Source organism: Zosterops lateralis, assembly GCF_965231275.1.
Source record: "Zosterops lateralis genome assembly, chromosome: 4".
NCBI lineage: Eukaryota > Metazoa > Chordata > Aves > Passeriformes > Zosteropidae > Zosterops > Zosterops lateralis.
The window spans coordinates 1,827,517-1,847,183 of NC_139765.1; the positions used below are offsets into that span (position 1 = coordinate 1,827,517).

The following is a 19,667-nucleotide window of genomic DNA, read 5'->3' on the forward strand; positions in this document are numbered from 1 at the left end:
CCCCGGGCACAGGAGAGGATCTGGCTGCTCGTGGCAGCCGCATGGGGAGAACAAGGGAGGAACCGCTTGGTTTCCCCTCGCTCAGAGGCACGAAGGAGAATTCCCAGGGATTTGCTGCATCAGGAGCAAATCCCAAGGGACAGGGAAAGGGACAGGGAAAGGGACAAGGACCGGCACCGGAGCCACCGCGTGCGTTATCGCCCCGCCCACCCCTCTGGCCCCGCCCCAAGTGGGCGTGTCCAATGGGCGCCGGGGGCCTGTTGTTGTGATGAGCGCCGGCCCCGCCCCCTCCTCGTGCACGGCCGCGCGCCGCCCCGCCCTTTAGCCCCGCCCCTCCGCGCTCGCTCCGCCCCGCCCCCTCCTCACCGCGCCTTCCCATTGGCTCTCCCTCCCCCGAGGCCACGCCCCCTCGCGCGCCCAGCCCCGCCCCGCGGTGTGTCCCCCCCCACCCCTTGTGCCCATCTGTTCCCGGCGGCGCGGCCGGTCCGGAGCGGGGCGGAGGGGAGGATGAAGGCGGCGAGGGCGCTGCGGACGGGCCCGCCCGCGGTAGGGGGCACGGGGGAACAGCGGCAACAGCGGGAACAGCATCAGCAGCGCCCCCGCCGGCCCTGAGCCGGCCCGTGCGCGGTGGCGGCGGCAGCAGCAGCAGCAGCAGAAGAAGAAGAAGAAGAGAGGGGGCAGCGCGGGGCCGCCGGGGGGCGGCGTGGCGCCGGGGGGCGGGCGGGGCCGCGGGGCCGAGCGCCGGGCGGCGGCACAGCCACACGCAGCCGCCCGCGGAGCCGGGGAAGCAGCCACCCAGGCACCGGACGGGAGATGTGCCCGGAGGAGGACGGCGGCTGCGGCGGTGGCGGCGGAGGTGGCGGTGATGATGGTGTAGCCGGCACCGGTGGCCCCGAGGCGGCGGCTGCGGTGGCGCTGGACGAGCTGCGCTCCTGGTGGGAAGTGCCGGCCATCGCGCACTTTTGCTCGCTCTTCCGCACCGCCTTCCGTTTGCCCGACTTCGAGATCGAGGTGAGAACCCGCCGTGTCTTCCCTTCCCTTCCCTTCCCTTCCCTTCCCTTCCCTTCCCTTCCCTTCCCGGGAGCGCCCAGCCTCTCCCGCTGCCCCGCTGTTTTACCGGCTCGGGATGTTCTCTCCTCTCCCGGTAACTTCCCCGTCCCTGCCGCCAGCGCTTTGCCAAACTTTAGGCGCTCCCATCCCATGCAGGAGCCCCCGCATTGTTCCCCGGGCCGGTGTGTCCGCACACAAAGGTGGCCCAGGGGATGGAGCCCGCCCTGGGTCCCCCCGTGCCCAAAATGGTGGTGGAGAGAGGAGGGTCCAGCCCGGGAACCCCCTGGATCCCCCGCGGGTACCCACGGCTGTTGTTGGTGCGGGGATGGGGGAGTTTCCCCAGCCCGCTCAGCTGTGCCCGAGTTCGGCTCCTTTTGTTGCGGGTGGTTGTGTCCCCCCACCTGGTCAGTGGCAGAGGGTCGTGCCGAGCCTTTCTCCAGCATCCCGGAGAGTTTCCGCGCCTCTCCCGCTCATTGTGCGGCTCCTCGGGGCCGCCGGGGCATCCTCGGTGCCTTCCCCGCCTCTGTTCCCCCTCCCAGGGATCCTCGGTCCCTTCCCTTGTCCCCCAGCCCGGGCATCCTCTGTGCCTCCCCTGTCCCCCCCTCTCTCCCCTTTCCTACCTCCTTACCCCCTTTTTCCCCTAGTACTTTTTTTAATGTCATTTCTTCGGGTTTTTCTATTTGTTTGCTGTCGGTTTTGTTTGTTTGTTGGATTTTTTTTTTTTATTTTTTGCTTAAATTTTAATTCTTATTTTGATGCGCGCCCGGCCCCGCTAATGTCCCGTAAATATTTTTGCGCGCCCGGCTACAAATGTTACAAACAAAGTGTGTCCCGGTAGGAAATCTTTTGTGCGTGCTGTGAAAAGCTATTCTTGCCCCCAGCGCGTTGGCAATAAACCGGGTGAATAACGCGGCGGCGTGTGTTTTTTTAAAGACAGTAATTGCCCCCGTGAATGCGAATTCCAAAGATGCTTAAAAGTTCAATTGGGATGCGCGGAGCCCTAAAGAAGCAAAAAAAAAAAAAAAAAAAAAAAAAAACCTCCTGGAGCAGGATGTGAATTTCTGAAGAGGGGGAATCCCTTGTGCCGTACGAAATCTTGAAAGGGGATAAGATCTCTCAATGATGCAACTTCTTGCGAAAGAGAGTTTCCCCTCCCCCTCCTATTGATGCCAAACCATTAAAGGGGGGAGGCTCTCCGGGCCCAGCAAAGTCTTGAAGGAACCTGAATTTACAATGATAAAAGGGCCGAGGCACTAGCCTTTCACCTTTGGAGGCAATTAGCATCTGGCTTGCCTCACAAATGAACTAAATGTGGGCTCCCCTTTGCTTCCCGGAGCACGCTTGGGCTGGGGGAGTTAACATCATCACTTGGGCCAAATTAACTTGATTTTTTTTTTGGAGGGGGGGATGCCCAGGAGGAGGAGGAGGAAGAGGAGGAGGAGGAGGATGGGGTGCGTTGGTGCAGAAGCAGCACACCCAAAACATCCCCCCCAAAAAACCACTCGGTGCACATGGATGGCCTCCAGCTCTGGGCAGAAATGGGTTTTAAATAGATGTTTGTCCAGGGGAAATTGCGGTTAGAATGGGGATGCTGTGAGTGAGAGCACAGGCGGCTGTCAGAGCTCTGCTCCTTCAGGCAACGTGGACTCAAAATCTCCTTGTCCCGGCTGCAGAGTGGGAACAGCCCAGCAGTTTCCAAAGTTGCTATTCCTTGAAGTTCACCATCTTGTTACCTTTTGCCTGGTGTAGTTGTTCCAGTCTCAGCGTTGGGGATGTCCAGGAACAGATCTTTGCACAAAGACTTTGCTCAAGTAGTTCACAGTTTGGAACCAATGGCCAGCGATGGGATTTAGACTTTTTTTTTCTAAGAGTGTTGCTCTGTGTGTTTGGTTTTGGTATTTTTTGGGGGGGTTTTGTGCTTTATTTAGCTGTGTAAAGAAAATTTCTGTCGTGGTTTTGGACCTGATAATAGCAGTGCCCCTTCTGGCTGGTCTCACTGAGACATGCTTGAGTTTCAGGGTTATCTGAATCAAGTGGAGGTGTTTGTTCTTCTGGGGGTTTGTGGAGATGCCAGGATTTAAAGCACATGTTAAGGGAAAATAAAACCGTAACTAGGCATCAAAAAGTGAATCTGTGCTCATGTATCAATGATATTTTCTGGCTTTAACTTTGGTTGTTGTGGAGCTTGTGGCTGAACACAAATGGATTGGGATGTGCCCCTTCCCCCAAAAGTTACTGACCCAGGGGTGGTTACTGTCAGCACAGTAAAACGGGTGCTGTGAGTGAATCTGTGTATGTGGAAGGAAAAAACCTCAGAGAGTTTCAGCTGGTGGATGGTCCTGCTCAAACTCCTTGAGCTTCATAGCTCATGTTTGTCTAACTCTGCTCAGTGTCCCTAAGGGATGGTCTTATACTGGATGCAGCTGCCTCTTCTTGGATATTCTCTTCTTCCTAGGAGGTGTGAGCTCCTCTGAGCTTAAATTCTGGTTGTTGGTGCTTTTTTTGCTGTTTTTCTGATGCCAGTGTATCTCCAGAGGCGAGTTTGGTGCTAAACTCCAACAACATCTTTACAAAAGGCTGAAGTTTTAAACAAGCTTTAATTCTGCTTGAAACAAATATCCCCCTGCTCTCACTCTCCCTCCAATTTCAGCAGGCGGGTCAGGTTAAGGTTTCACTGCTGCCATGCAGTCCTCAAAGCAGACAAAACCTGATCTTCCCATTTGTGCTGTTCTGTTGGTCATTTTTAAAAAAGCTCTAGGTATTTTTTGGTTTTCTTCCCCCCCACCCCTTCCCCCCTGATATTTTTTTTCTTCTGGTGGGTCTGTCCATAGCTAGCTGGAAGGCTCTGTAATGATGGGCCATCTGGACCCATCCCTCCTGTGCTGAGCAGATTTGCTGGGGGTATTTGAGAAGTTTGGGGCCTTTAGTAGTCTGGAGAGGCAGAATGGATCTCTTCTTTCCCTTTTTTTTTTTTTTTTCACTTTTTAAACACAAACTCTTTACCCTCTACTTATTGGCCCAAAAGAAAGTGAAGCTTTTTTGGCAGATGCAGCATTGCCATCAGCAGCTGGATGGCAGAAACCTGGGAAGCAAATGTTTTAATTAATTTTTTTTTTTTTCTTTTTGTTGGAGTGGTGCAGAGCCAGAGACTGAAGGGGATGTCCAGAAAGAAAGAGGAGCATCCATCAGGCTGGAGGACTCTGGGCATTGTTTGGGGAGGAGGGGGTGGGCACAGCTGGCCCTCATGCTGGCTCTGGCAGATGCAGCAGCCTGGGCTCCTCTTTTTAAATCTCTGCAGCAGCAGCATCACCCGGCCATGGGCTCAGGAGGGGTTCTGCTAGAGCCAGCAGGTCAAAAGTTCAGTGGGACAGAAGCGGGTGCTTCGGGACGTGTTTAGCTTCATGCTGGATCTGAGGATGGCAGAGAGCACTTCTGCCTTCTGGGCTGGGCTGGGTTGGTTTTTTTCCCCCCTTCCTCCCCTTTTAAATGGCTGCCTTGTCAGCCATCTGCTGTACAAAACTTTTGTGCCACTTCAGAAGTGGGTTTTTGGTTGTCGTGGCATATTTCTTGGTGGTTTGTAAAATCTCAGAATCACAGAATGGGTGAGGTTATAAGGGACCACACCTGATCCAACCTCCCTGCATCACACTCATCTGCATCACTGAGTTTGTCCTTACCAATCCTTACTTTGCAGCAAGAAAAGCTGTGGCTGTGTGGGGCAGGTTCATTTATTTTTGGTTGTCACTACCTCGATGGACAGACAGAAAGGATGCTTTCCACAGTCAAGTGAGTGCAGGTGATGATAGGGAGTGATTTATTTCCCTCTTCAAGGCTGGACTGTAATGTGTGGGACACCTCTGGTGTCAAAGTATCTCCTGGCCGTGTGCCTTTCCCCTCTGCAGCTGAAATATCCTCCTGGCAGCTGCAGGGATTGTTTGTATCGAAAATATCGGGAGAATATTTAACGTTTTCAGCCGTGTTTCAGCACAACTTGAAAACTCTGGACAGGAGCCAGTGTGGTGTGGCCACCCAGCTCTTTGGCATGAGCTCTCAGGAGCTCTGGACTCAAACATTTAGGAACTTCTGCCCGGGTAGGTCGAGGGGAGGTGACTTTCCAGAGCGTGCTTGAAAATAGTCAAAACACTGTTGTTAACTTAGTTTATTTGGAAAAGGGGGGAAAAGCCACATTACACAGGGAAAACATAAATCTTTTCCTGCGGTTTTTAAAAGCACCTTTGGGCAAATTGCCTCTGCTGTTAACTTCACTGCAGCTTTAAGATGCTTTTCCTTGCCTCTTGCCCCTTCCTAGCACTTCAGGCTCTGCCTTTAGGTTCATTCCTCCCACCCACAGGCAGGGAGGGCATTGCTGCTCTTGTCTACCTTTTTCCTTCTCTGGTGTGGTATCTCCGTGGCAGTTCTTGAACAGGCTCCTTCTGTCAGGAATATTATGTGGCTGTTAGAAACCAGCAGCTCCTACTGCTCCCCTGGGTCCTCCCAGGAGGAGGAAGAGTGTGGAGAGAGGAAAAGCTGGAGAAGGAGAGAGCAGAGAACAGGGTTTCTTCTATCTGTGCAAACTAGGTACAGTTTTAAAAGAAAAAAAAAAAAAAATCAATGCTGTTAAATGATGTTAGAATTTTAATGCTTTGAAAAGAATTTTTCCTAGTGAGGACAGGATGGCCAAACATGCTCTGACCTCCACTGTCATATCACGTTAAGTCTGTCTGAAAATTCCCTGTGGATCCCCTTGCTCTGCCCTTTGGGTGTGTCCCTTGTGATCAGTGACACCAAAATGGCACAACCTTCCTGTTCTGTCAGTGGCTTTTATTGGGGTTAGGGTTTGGTATCCAGGCACAGCCTTCACCCCTCTGTAGCTATTCGGGTCTGGTGCTGCATTAATTTTGGTATTACAGGAACACATACAACGTGTTCTGGTGCTTCATCCTGCCCTGTGATAGTTGAGATGGACAGGTAGTTTCTGACCAGAAGGATTTAAAATTTTAGGTAAGATCAATGCAGCAAGAAGGTGCTGCAAGCTGATGAAAATGTTGGTGAATTCATTGAGGGGTAGTTCTGACTTTAAATACCTTTTCAGTAGAACAGTTCAGTCATTAGGGTGTCCATCCCTCTTGCCATTTGCCTGTTCACAGTAGGCAATGTTAAAGTGGAAGGGAGTGGACGGTGGCTGAAGCAACAGCCAACAATAAATCTGCTGACTAAAACTTCCCTCTCTGTGAAGCACCTTGCTTTAGAAAAAACACATTGTCTGAGGAAAGGTAGAGTCACTGGCAGTGCAAGGAGAGGTGATGGACAGAGAGTGGACAGGGTTGGAAAAGACTATGGAATTCAAATATATTGAAAAGACAGTGCTGGTCCTGATGTGTGGAGAGACCCATTTATGGACCACTGTGTGAATTTGGGTTATACACTATGGTCATTCTGTGATGGCTCTGCTTCATCAGAGTAGAGGGTGTGAGCTGGGTGATTGTTGTTTAAAAACCCAAACAAAATCGAGGGCCATACTGGATTTATTGCTCTTTCTACCTGTCCCATCCCCTGTTTGGTTCAATTGCTGCAGTGCCCCATCCCTCTCCCCATCTCTGCTCCAGCACCACTTCTTTCTTCCTTTGCTGCTCTTCTCTTTTGCCGTCGTAGTTATTCTGTTCATAATAGAATCATTAACACTCTACATGTCAGTGTTGGGCTCTAGAGTTCATTGAGATTAATGGAAGGGGGAGGCCTAGAGATACTTCTCAGAGCTGTTGTTTCAAGTGGTCTGCAAATTGGAAAGCAGTTTCCATTTCTAATGCGAGTCACATCTTTCCCCAGCTGTGGATCTTAAACTTTTGCACAAGAGTTTACGTTTTATATAATGATATTCTAATATAATTAGCTACAAAAAAAAAAAAAACCAACCAAAAAAAACCAAAACAAAACAAACAAACAAACAAAAAAAACCCAAACAAACAAACAAAAAAAACCCCCACAAACCAAAAAAAACATACAAACAAACAGGTAGTTCAGGAGGCTGATACAGGAGTTAAAATGTTATATTGAGCCTGTGAAAAGAAACAAGCAGTGACTGCACAAAGCCAAAGGGTGTCTGAACAAGGGATAAAGGAAGGTTATTTTGACAGCAACATTTTGAATGGATCTGAGTTCGGTGACAGGGGAGTTGGGGAATGACTGTAGCAGTGGAAGGGCAGAAGGGAAGGAGGAACACGATAAGAAATTCAGAGATATTACAGATTTTATGTGGTGTTGGTATAGGCGATTCTGCTGGCACAGCTGACATTGAAAATCGTGCCTGGTTTTAACTGCATTGTTTGTGTACCCACAAGTTTTAACAGTTTAAGCTGAGTTTATTTTGAGATAATCAGGTGCAAGTCTTTCCCCACTAGGAAAAAATATATATAATAGGAGCTTAAATATGACTTTGCAGTTTGCTTTGTTTAAGAAGACTCAAGTACCACAAACAAACCTGTGCCAGTTCAATCAGCCCATTTAAACTCCTGCATCAAAATCAGGCCTCAAAAACTTTTTCCTCGTGGAATTTGCTCAAAACCAGCTCAAAGTAACACCTTTAAAGTGTTGCAGCTTTACATGTAGACCTGCTTAACTGCAGTCTTTCTGTCCCAGCACATAATGCCGGCAGAGCTGTGCCATTCTGCCCCTGGCATCTGTTAAGTGCCTGCATGAAGGGTGAAGAATTAACTTTTGTGATGGCAATGGATGCTTTCATAGACTTCTTTCAGGCAAAAATCTCCTCAAGAAAAGAGGCTGTGGGTAGAAATGACAACAGGCAAGGAGTTAAAATTCCCGAATTGAAAAAGTTTAGAGTGTAAACGTTAATGTAGGTATGTATGATTTTTTTTTTTAAATTTTTTTTCTCCCCCCCCCCTCTCTCCTCGTTACCAGAAGCAACAGCATCTGCTGTGGTGGTGGGAACAATGCAGCCTAGTGATTCCTCCTTCCTTACAGTAGAGAATCCTGTTAAACACACAAGGCTGTGCCTCAGAGTGTATCCTTTCAGCAGGCTTGTTCCTTTTAATGGGTGCCCGTTCCTGGGGTCTCCATTGTTTCACCAACAATAGCACTAGGGGCAGCTGATTTGGTTGACAGAAAATGCGTTAATTTAACAGATCTATTCCCTTTAGCCGGGCTCCTTCCTATTGTGCCCCACTTCTCCCCCAGTTCCTGGGGAGGAGGGCCTCGAGTGCAGGCTCTGTTTAGGTGGAAGGCTCCTGCAATTAGGAGGGGTTTGCAGCCTTTTGTGCGAGGAACAGCAAACAGCTGATGGGGAAAAGTGGTGAGAGTGCAGTTTGCTTACTGCCAGAACACTCCTTTTGCTGCTTTTTTTTTTTTTTTTTTTTTTGGGAGGGGGCTTTACAGACTGCCTTTACAAGGGGTGGGGGAATAACTCGACACTAAGCACTGATGGCAGTCAAGGTCTTTGCTCTGCTCAGAGGTGGTCTTGCAGCCCAATGTGGCAACTCCTTTCAGTGCTGGCTCAACTTCTTGACAAACTCTTTATAGACTATAAATGCTTAGCTAAAACACCGGCTTTCCACTGAAAAAGCAAAGCTGCTGGTATTATCCTGGGTAGGGCTGCTGAGAGCTGGCTGGGGGAGGCAGAATGTAAAGTTAACACTGAATTATCTGAAATATGAGGGGTGTAGTGGTGCTCAGACCTCTACCCTGGGCTGAGCCACCAGTTTAGGGTAAGTTTTGGACTGATCTGATTTAAACAGTGCAGGCTCTTCACCTTTGGGTGCCCTTACACCAGTTCAGCTCTTCCCTGCAGTAACTTACCTTGGGAGGGGGGTGTCTTTGTTGAGTTTTCCATCAGTGTGGTCAAGTTGCTTGTTGGGAAGGAGGACACAATGCACTGCTAAAGAGGCAGAGAAACAGGAGGCTCTCCTGCTCCCTTGTGCTGCCAGGGAGATTTTGGCTGCCAGAAAGAAGATCTCACTCCCTTTTCAAGCCCTGGCTTCAGCCACGCTTCTGACTTTGTGGTTTGCTCCTTTCCTGGCATCATCCCAGCTGCTGGCTGGGTTTTTGTGGGGGTTGTAGCTCTGTGGTGGGAGCAGGACCCTCCTGCTTTTTTGGTGGTTGCAAACTGCAGGGTCAATCCACTGTGGCTCTTGAAACTCTATCTGTAGTTTAGTTCTGGTTGCTGGGGCTGGTGGTGTAAAAGGAGCTCTGGAGGGTCTTTTTCCTCCTCTTTGGTAAAGCCATTAATTCTCTGGCTCTTTCTCTCCAGCTAAGCCTGCTGTAAAGAGCTTTGTGTGGCCAAAGGGTTGGAAGGCAGATCTAGTATATTCTCCTTTCTGGTGAGCCCTGTGTGTAGGGAGTTGTGTGGCAGCAAAAATATTTATATTTCCATAACACAAGGCAAGGAGGGTTGTGGTTGGAGGTTTTTGGGGGTTTTTTTGCTTGTTTTTTTTTGTTTGTTTGTTTTAGGAGGCAAAGGGTGAGAGTTCACTTAAAGAGCTTGACTCTTAATAGAGCTTGTCATTGTTGCTAATATAAAACAAATGATGAGCATGGGAGAGGAATCGAAGGCTCCCTCTTCTGGTGTTCTGGGAAGGTTCAAAAACTGAAAAATAAGCAAGGAAAAAGACCCCTTCCATGCCTTCTTAAGGTATTTTGTGACCTCACTTAGCCCTTCCTGGCCCACCACATAAGTCTCTTCATGTCCCCTAAACACCCAACCTTAAGGGCCCTCTGTGGAAGTGAAATGAATTTTCAAATGCAAAATACGTTGCACTTGTAAATAAAAATGAGTTCTGGCTTCAGAAAGGTTCCCAATCTGAGCATGGAAAATGGCAGCCCTGCATATGACATTTCTCAGTGCTCCCCTTTGCCTCGCCTCTCTGCTGCACCCTCCTCTTGCAAAGATAATGTCATGTCCCTTGGATTTCCCAGGCCACACGTGTGCATTGGCATGTAAACATGTTTGGGATGATTGGAATGGCCAAGAATGCTGAGCACTCCCTTTAGGAAAGCCTATCCAAGGCCCCAGTGCTCCTGTTGCTTCAGCTCCAGTCAGTCCAGAATTCAAAGCTTATTAGTGGTTGATTGATGGAGAAATGTGCACAAGGAGTAGTACATTTGTTGGGAAGTTTGAAAGAATTTTCTAAAAAACATTATATAAAGCATAGTACCTGTGAAATTATTAGGATTTCAGAGCATTAGAGAGGGGATTTCTTTTTCTTTCATATTTTGAAGAGAGAGCTGGCCATCATGGGGCTGTTTTTCCCTGTGTTGGACTCAGGAGCAGTGTCTGGTGGGACCTGAGCACATCAATTCTCCAGCTGCCTTCCCCCAGCAGCTCCAGCAGTAAAACTGCTCGCCCGGATTAAAAACCACAACACTTTTTTTTCCTTTAAAGCGAGCTGTGCCTCACCAGCAGCAGTTCCCCCAACCAGCTTCCTCCACAGCCCTACAAAAGGGTTGGACCAGCATGACTGGAGCAGTGGCACAGGAATGGAAACAGGCAGCAGGGGAGGGGAAGGGCTTTTTATAGCTGACACTTCTGCTGAAAGAAACTCTTATCGCTCTGCAGCCCTGGGCAGCAGCAGGTGGAGTGAGCCTGCACAGGTAACAAGAGGTCATGCAGCAAGGAGGGCACCTGGGGGAGAAATTTTATCAGTAAGACCCTCCCTGAAAGGGTTTTGGGCTATGTCAAGCTTTGCTTCATTTCTTTTTTTCTTTAAGTGAGCATTCTGGTTAGAAAAGTTTTAATTTGGAGTTAGATGGTGAGCCTTTAAATTGTTCGTTCCATAGTCAGTCCTGAACGTGCAGCTGAAATCACTTAAACTTCTCTGCACAAAATCAGGATAGTGCAAAAGTCTTTTTTAGAAAATCAGGCTTTCTTTAAAGAAAAACAAAACAAACAAAAAAGTTTCCTGAGAATAAGGTTTTTCTGTGGCTCCGGCCACCCAACAATGCAGATATCCATCCATCAGAGGATTTGTTTGCCTGTGCTGAAGAGGCTGGAGCAGCTTGCCTTGCTGGACAGGGCAGCCATGTAGAATAAACAGGGAATAGCAGTCTCCATTTCCTTTCTTTCAGCCTGATACAAGGTGCCGAGGCACTGAGGACTATTTTGCCCCTAAGATAATTGTGAGTTGGAGAGGATCAAAGGGCTTGAGGGTTTTTTTTTCTTTTTTTTTTTTTTTGGTTGAAAGGGGATTTTCTCCATGGACAGCTGCAGTAGTGCATTAGTAGTGCAATGGATTATCTTTCCATGATCTGTAGGATCTCAACCAGCTATCGAGGGGCCCCACTGCAGGCTGCTGCTTGGGGGGAGGCAGAGTGAAAGTCTCCTGGCAGGGAGACCTGTGATGCCTGAGAGCTCAGACCACTTGACTCCCCCCTGCCCCAGCAGGGTGGGTGGTGCTGGATATTCTTAGACTGCAGATAGTGCTGGCAGCATGAGGAAAGGGAGCCCAGCTCTCAGTCATGACTAACTGCAGCTGATGCCCTGCATCCTCCCTGCTCTCCCATGGAAGTGCTTATTAAGGAATGTGAGAGGAGAGCTGATTCCAGCTGCTGTGGCATCCCCTAAAGGGCAGTGTGTAATTTGGGAGGGTGCTGCGAGTCCCTTGGTGGAACAAACTGCTCTCTGTAGTAAACATCTGACCTGCCAAAACGCCTGGACTTTGTCATTTTGGGGAAGTTTTGGACCATGGCTGATCTGCAAATAGCTGTGGCATTGAGAAGGGTGTCCCTGCACATGCCTGGATGGGTTTCTGTATCCTTGATCTGTGCTGGGGGGGAGAGGCAACACATCTGGCCTGACTGTGGCAAGGGTGGCAGGAGGGGATGGGACAGGCCTTGGTGCTATCAGAGGTGGAGATCAGGTCATGCTGTGCCTCCCTGACCCTGGTTTCAGGGCCGGGGGGACGGGATGAGGGGGCTGGAATGTGCAGAGAGCTGTCAAGGAATGCGGGTCCCCAGGTGGCCACTTTGGTGGCTTGTGCTCAAGTCGGGCTCAAATTGCATCTGTGCTGGTTAATGGGTGCTGGGGACAGCCCTGCCCTGCCCTGCCCTGCCAGCTCCTCTTGTGCTCACCTCCTCAGGTGCTGAGTGGGATGCCAGCAAGAGAGAGGTGACAACAGTGTCTTGGGAGGTGTTAAACTCACCCTCTCAGCACTTTTAGAATTTTCTGTTAATTTTAATGATGCTTTATTGCTTTTTGGTTGCTTGGGGTTTTTTTGTGACTAGTGAAACACAAGCTGGGATTTCAGGGCTGAGGTTTTTTTGGGACAGGCAGTTAGAAAGACTTGTCTTTATTTGTAAGCAGGACTGGTTTCAGAATTTAAGGGCTGCCATATGATGTTGTGTTGTTTTTCCTTGGAGTAGCAACTACAGTTTATAATCATTGCCTAGTCCTTAGCCAGTTGGCAGGAAGACTGCTGTGAAGGGATTGATTATTAGTGGATGCTTCATTGTGCTGTCCAAGCCTGACTTTCTTGATCTAACCAGTTTCCTTCAGCTGGAGTGGCTGTATCAGCAGAGAGAAGAGAGGGAGATGTGTCTCTTCCCTCTCAGCAGCACTGTTTCTTGTTCATGGGATATACTCAGGGTAAGAAGGGTCAACACGAAGTGTCAACACTTGAGCATTCTCATAGAAAGCCAACTGGCTGCTGGGGGCTGCTCGAAATTTTTCTGCTTCCTCTTGTGATTTTCTCAGTGTTTGTTTCTGGAGTGGTGACTTCAAACTAGTGCTGTTTGGTGTGAGCATCCTGGAGGCTCTGCCCTTTCCCTGGGAGAGGCACCAGCAGAGTGGAAACATCATCAGGAAGGTTATCTCGAGCTCAGAAACTCCAAGACACTCTGGCAGCTGTGACAACTGGAGATGAGTTGGAGTTTAAAAGTGGCAGTGAGGACACACACAAGTACAGAGGCAGCAGCTCAGGCTGGAGCTTGGGCACCAACATCTGCCAGGCTCCTTGGATGGAAGCTGGGGATGGTTTGGTCCTGCTGAACCACATCCTGCTGCAGCTCCTCTGATAAACCTGGGCCAGCTAATTGAAAGTTAGGATGTGTCCAGCCATGCACAAGACAGCAGTGGAGTAGCTGGTGTTGCTGTTTGGGAAAAGGGAGTTTGAGCTGGGTCTGGGGTTTGTGAAGAAGGGGCCAAAGGAGGAGGTGTTGTCAGGCTCAGGCTGGGCTGCACATCCCACGCTGCTGTGCTTAGGCTGAGCAGTAGCAGTTGGAAGAGGACAGCTGGGCTAATGCTTAAAAGGTGGAGGGATGAGAGGACTCCACGCCAGGTCTTGGAAGTATGATCCTAACCCTCTGCTTGTGTCCTGCTTTCCTCCCCCACTCCCAAAGCCCCTCTTGGCTGTGTGGAAGTGTCCCAGTTCTTGCAGCTGTGGTAGTTGTAATGGGTCATTTAGTCCTGAAATCCCTGTTTCAAAGGGGCAAGTCCTTGCCTCGTGTGACAGCTGCCGCCTTGCACTTTTCCCCAGGCTGGAAATAACTGCATATGACACAGGAGCAGAGCGTGCCATGGGGGAGGGAGGGAGGTTTCTGGCTTCCTCTCAGTGCTGTGATGGCTTTGCTGTGTGCCTCTTCTCCCATGCAGACCACAGCAGAGCCCTGCCCCACATATTTAGCAGATCTCTCAGCTGGCAGAGCCCAGGCAATGCTCTGAACAGCCTGGCACTCTCCAGGCTCTGGAGATCTGGGGGCAGGACAGAAGGGATGTGAGGTGGTGATGGTGGTGGTGATGCAGAAGGTTTTCCTGGAGCATCAGGGAGCCTCTCTGGAGCTCTGCCCATCTGGAAGGGCAAACCTCGCTGTTCTGTGCAGAGACAGGGAGAGGGAAGGTGGAAATGCTGCTGCTCCCTGCTCCCCTCTTCAAAATCCAAAGCCTTGAGCCCATGGAAACCTGGCCAGCTTTTCCTTCTAGCTGAAGGGCTGTCTCCTGATTGGAATGACAGCTTTGAACTGGAAGACATTATTTCATTAGCGTGCTAATCAGATACAGAGATTACCTGATTGGCTACTTAATAATTAAATGAAGTTGCCTGTAATTCTTTGAGCACACACAGAACTAATTAAATTAACCCTTCACTGCCCTGCGTGCCTGGGATGCACTTGTGTGAAATGGAGAGGGCAGCTTCTCCAATGGTGGGGACTGTGATCAGAAGGGGGTGGTGGTCCTGGAGTGGTTTTAGCAGGAGCCTGAGGAGGAGGAGATGATGCACTCTCAGACCATTTCACTTTAGTTTGGCACACCTGGTATGTGGTCAGTGTGTCTGGCAATGGGCTACCAACAGATCCTGTCTCCAAATAGCCAAAGGAATGCACTGGGCTCGTGGGTTTGATGCCAAGGCATGTGCAGTGACCCAGCCCATGGCTTAGGATCACCTGGTGGAAAGCAGAGAGAAGGAAAACCTGACAGTTCTTGAGGAGAAACAGTCAAACAGAGACCAGAAGATGTTCTCCTCTACTTTTGAAGCATTATTCTTCCCTGTCCCCACTGGCACACAGGGACAAGCCAAGTTCTTTCCTTGCATTTGGCAGAATTCCACCACTTAAACTTTTTATTGACCACTTATTTCTCTCTACTGCTGCAGTGTCCACGCCAGGAACTGCACTTTGCCCACACTCACAAGGGTGTATTTCCAACAGTTTGAGGAGGACACAGCAGTCGTGTCAGTGCCTTAACTTATTTTTATTACAGATTGAAAAAAAAAAAAAAAAAAGTGAAAAGAGTATTAAACAGAAAGTTTCCTTGTCTTTTCCAGCCCCAGTGCTTTCAGCTTCTGTACTGCTAGAGGTGTGGCAGTTAGAAATTTATAGTGAAAGGCTGATTTTTATAATGTGTGAGAGAATTGTTGCCATGTTGAAGACACTGTGTTTGATCATTTCATTGCTAGGGTGAAGAGTTAGCATCTATAATTTTTTTGTATCCATTTTTAGTGCTAAGCACTGGGTTGAGGCAACAGCAAAGCTCTACCTTATAATAATCCAACAACTCTCTTCCCTCGCTGCTGCCACTGTCTCCTTCTAGACTTTGCCCATACATGTTAAAATGAAACTGTCAAATTAAGCACATTTCACTGTCATCCAGAGCTAAACTTGGCAGAGAAGAGCCCTTGGACCTTCTGGCCTAAGTTAACCACGGCTGGCTTCAGCTACCCCAGTAAGGAATTGCTGTGGCATGCAGAACAGCTTTCCCCTTCCCCGTGGTCCATGTTGCTGACTCTGTCCTCTTTTTTTTTTTTCTTTTTTTTTTTTTTTTTCCTGAAGATTGGTTGTAGCAGCAATGTCCTTGGAGCCAGCAGAGGGATAAATATCCCCAGCCACTGCTTTGTCTTTAAAATCTGGCTTCCACATGACAGGCAGCCCAAAAATGCTTCGGAAAACAGGTCAGGAGGCAGAAGAAAACAGGGGAGGATGGGGAACAAAAGGGCAGCTTTCAGGGTAATTAGATGGTTTCAGTGCTCCTTCTGGCAGGGAGCATTCTCTGGTGAGACATGACCCCCCTGTGCTGACTCTCTACAGATGTGGATTTGAAGGAGGAGCAGAGAGAGCAGCCAGCGAGTTTTGGGATGTCCTTGTGTCCCTACTGAGCTCTGAGATTTACCATCTCCCCTTCCAAACCTTTGCATCTGCTCTCTCTACCAGCCAACCTTTGCTATCCTCTCTGCCTTCCCAGGTCTGTGATTCCCACCTGTGACTCTTGCCCCCATTTCATGAGCCATGGGCAGACACAGGTCTTAAAAATATGGTTTTGGGGGAGGCAAGAAAAGTGGGTACAATGCATGCAAGGTCAAGCTGGAGCCCAGATACAGAATAAACCAGTTAGGCTTTAGTGGTATTAATGTTTTGATGGTGTCCTGTTGTAAAAGGGCAGTAAGTGAGGCTGGCAGATCTGTTGCTGCCACAGAAAGCTGTTTTCAGAGGTTCCTGAAACAAAGGATATTCCAGCGTGTGGTGGAAGTGGCCATTTAAACCCATCTGACCATAAAGATGCTGCCTGGCAGCAATTACTGTATCAGAGCTTGTGGGGCTCACTCCTGTGAGCAAAATGTGACTCCTGGGTCAGACAGAGCCTGAATGCTGGAGATTGGGGTTTGGGGATGGAGTTCAGGGAGGCTTTTTTACCTCTTGTGTCCTCCTCTTTGTTTTTGTTTATGGGTTTACAAAGTCGGATTAGCATTTCAATGTTGGAGGCAGAGCCCTTGGGCAGTGGTGGAAGGCGGTTCAGCCGGTTTGGGATTACTGCTCCTTTCCCAGCAGCCTCCTTCATCCTTCCTTCCTTCCCAGCTCCAGTGAGGAGCAAAGCCCCAGGCTTCTCCCTGCTGGGAATGCACCCAAGCTGCAGCTTTTCCCCTCCAGCGTGTCTGAAGGTGGGCAGTGTCACCGGGAAGGGTAATTAGTCTTCTTTTCAGGCAAGGATAATTGTTTTATTATTTTAAATGGTAGCACACAAGTTCTGGGGGAATAAAAAAAATAACCCCCTGAGAGCTCCCAATGCAGAAGATGTTCACTTTTTCTGGTTGTGGCAGCTGGTCTAGTAGGTGTTGCCTGTCCACGAGCTTGGCTTTGCTTTAATTCTGGGAATTTTAGAATCCAGAGTCCTATTACTTCAGTTAAACAGTGCATTGAATAGAAGTCCATGGCCCTTTCCTCTCCCTCTCAGTCACACCAGTGCAAATTCAGGGCAACTCCAGTGGGTTCAAGTCAATGTACTCCAGACTCATGTTTTAATTGCAGAAGGTCATGTCTCTTCTGAAACCAACATTTTCTCATTGGGCTTTTCTGTTTGTGTTCAGCAGAGCTGGCTGCTGCCCCATGCAGGACCCAATCCATAAGCTGGGAATGCAATACTTGGGAACAGGCTTAGGTGCAATGCAAGACTCCTGCATGTGGTTGAGCTTGCAAACCTGCATTCACACAAGAAGCTTAAAGGGGAGGTAGCTTAAGCATAAGAACTTATTTGTGTTTATTGCTTTTTTATTCTGAAGAAAATGTGAAGATCTTTTTTAAATATTCCCCCCAGTTTGATTAAATTGTTCATGTGGCTTTTCCTCCCCATGTGCAAAGATGACACTGTATTCATTGTTAAAAGACTAAAAAAAAATATCGCATCTTGTAGCTATTAACAAAAAGTGGTCTGAGTCTGTGTAAAAATTATTTCTTTAGATTTGTTCCACCTTCTCAGGTGCCTCAAGTCAAGTTGTGATTTTTTTTTTTCTTTTTTTTTTTTTTTTCTAATATATTTTATAACTGCCAGTACTTTGTGCTGCCTCACTTTTGCCAGGACACTGTGCACACCCCTTCATTCCTCACTCCCCTGCACATTTCTGTTTGTCTGCTGTCTGGGAGAGGAGTCGTTCAGGGTGCCAATATGTTAAGCTGTTGAGAGAATGGGGAGAGATGAGATGAAGGTATTGTTATGCTGGAAGGTGTTAATTGGTGCTATCAGCCACTTGTTTGATTTCTAGACAATTACTGCAGTCCTTGAAGTTGTGTCTGAGCCAAGCAAATGGCAGGGGCTCTGCAAGTCCCCCATCTTGTCTCTTTTTTGAATTCTGATTTCCCCACAGGCTCTCTCTTCACCCTTGAGAAGAGAGGATGTGCCTGGATGTTGAGGAGCTGGCTGGGTGTACTGCACAGAACTCGGCACACATTGCTTGTGAGCCCTGGCCTGGCACAGTGGCTTGGCAGGGGATGGAGAGGAGATGCTGAATGATTTGGGGATATTTCTGGGTTCCTTAGAAGCAGAGGAACTCATGCCCTTGGGTGATGTTTTATTCTGAGATGTTTCCTGCTTTAGAGGCAGACCCTTGATGTTATTTAGGGCAGAGTCCTCCTGTAGGGCCAACACCCAGCTGCCAAATAGAACCTCTCATTTGTAGCCCAGGATTTCTGCCTGGAGGTGAGAGTCTCCATTCCTCCCCCTGTAGCAGGGACAGGATCTGCAGCAGGAGAGTGGCTGAGAGGAGAAATCCTCTCCACAGCTGCCCTTTCCCCTATACTGGGAATTAAGGAACTATCCTGATTTCCCTGAATGATTTTTCTACGTTTTTTTTCTGGGTACAATAAGAAGTAGGATGGGGAGTAGCATCTGCAGAAGCTTGGAGAACAGGGTGCATTAATCCTTCTTCCATCCAAAGGTCCAAGGCATGTTGAACATGACTCAACCATAACTTTGTGTGGAGCTCTTGGCATACACAGAGACACATGAACCCAGCCCCAAGTGCCTGCTCCTGACATTCCTTTGGTCATGGTGGGTGGAGTATTGCCACCCTGGTGTCCCTCCCTGGTGTCATGGCTTTGCTTGCTGCTTTTCCTGAATGCTCATGGTATTCACCTGGTTTTGTTCTATGTTATACTTGGAAAAATGTAATGGTGATGCTAAATGGAGGCTGAGAGCTTGAAGGTGGAAATGACCAATGAGGATTATTATGAGAGGAAAGTCAGCCAAGACTTGATTTCAGAAAAGACTGATAAGGAAAGCCCAGTTTAGAATCACAAAAATGAACAGTCAGAGTGGACCTCTGGAAGTCTCTTATCCAGCCTCTTTGTTGGATTCAGGCTGTCATCAACAGTAGGTCAAGTTAACCATGGTCTGAAGAGTGCATAATTTCTCTGTTCTTTCCTATTCCCTGAATGCTTTTTTCTGTTCCTTTCCCTTTTCCCATTTTCCCCAAAAGAGAGCAGAACTGTGAAAAGAGTTAAGAGATAATTTAGTAATGCATGGTCTAAAACTGCTGAAATTCAGCTTGGGCAGAAGGGCAGCTTTTAGTTCCAAAGCAGGGATACACCTTTTGCTAACAGTTTTTTGAAACTCTATTTGAACTGTGACTGACAATAAGTCAGGATTGGAAACTGCTGGGGTTTTTTTTTGTTTTGTTTTTTGTTTTTTATTCTGTAGGGAATAGTTTGCCTTTGAGGGATGGTTGTTGCTTGTGCAGGAATACTTTACTTCAGGAGTCATTATGCAGGCACTCCAAATGGGACCTGTGGGTAAGCACCACACAAAATAGCAGCTGTTGCCTTGAGAGAAATGCCTTAGGCCAGACAGGAAGATTTTTATTTGTTTTATTGTTGAGAACAGATAGCCCAGAGTTCTGGCCTTTGGTCTTTTAATACAGAGCTTGTTTTCATCCACTCCTGCATGCCTGAAATCTGTGTGATTATCTTGTCTCTAAATCCCTATCAGCACCTTCACAGGTGTTCCAGGGCAACTCTTTCTGGGGCTACACTGAAACAGGTCAGGCAGCTGATCTGGACAGTGGATAAAAAAACCCCCATAAAACACCTCAACTCCCATTCCCTCCAGTTATTTTTTGCCTGGATTAGTTCCATGAGCTGGCTTATAGAGTGGCCTGGCAAATAGTTGTGCCAGCCATGCTGTGGTATGGAGTTTGGATAAGCAGTGGGGATGAGCAAAGGGGCAAGAATAATTTAGTGTTCAAAGTGGACTGTCATGTCAGACTGATCATGCAGGCATTTGTCACTGTCAGTGGAAAGAAATTGAACTTTGAGAGATGAGAGGAGTCTATTTTAGAATGACATGAATCACTCTGAAGGTGTTCCCCTCTTTTCTCCATGGATGATGATGGGGAACTGAGTGTACCAGCTCTGAC

The 19,667-nt window shown here is 48.5% G+C and overlaps 1 protein-coding gene across 1 annotated transcript in view; it reads left to right on the plus strand.

Moving 5' to 3' along the window:
- Positions 1 to 813: 813 nt before the first annotated feature.
- The window catches only part of CECR2 (CECR2 histone acetyl-lysine reader), a gene marked incomplete at its 5' end in the record, with an annotated part of 91,337 nt that continues 72,483 nt past the window's right edge, over positions 814 to 19,667 (plus strand). Inside the window, one exon of the mRNA XM_083858955.1 lies at positions 814 to 1,011. Coding sequence (XP_083715081.1) covers positions 814 to 1,011 — 198 coding nt within the window. The remainder of the gene's footprint in view (positions 1,012 to 19,667) is intronic.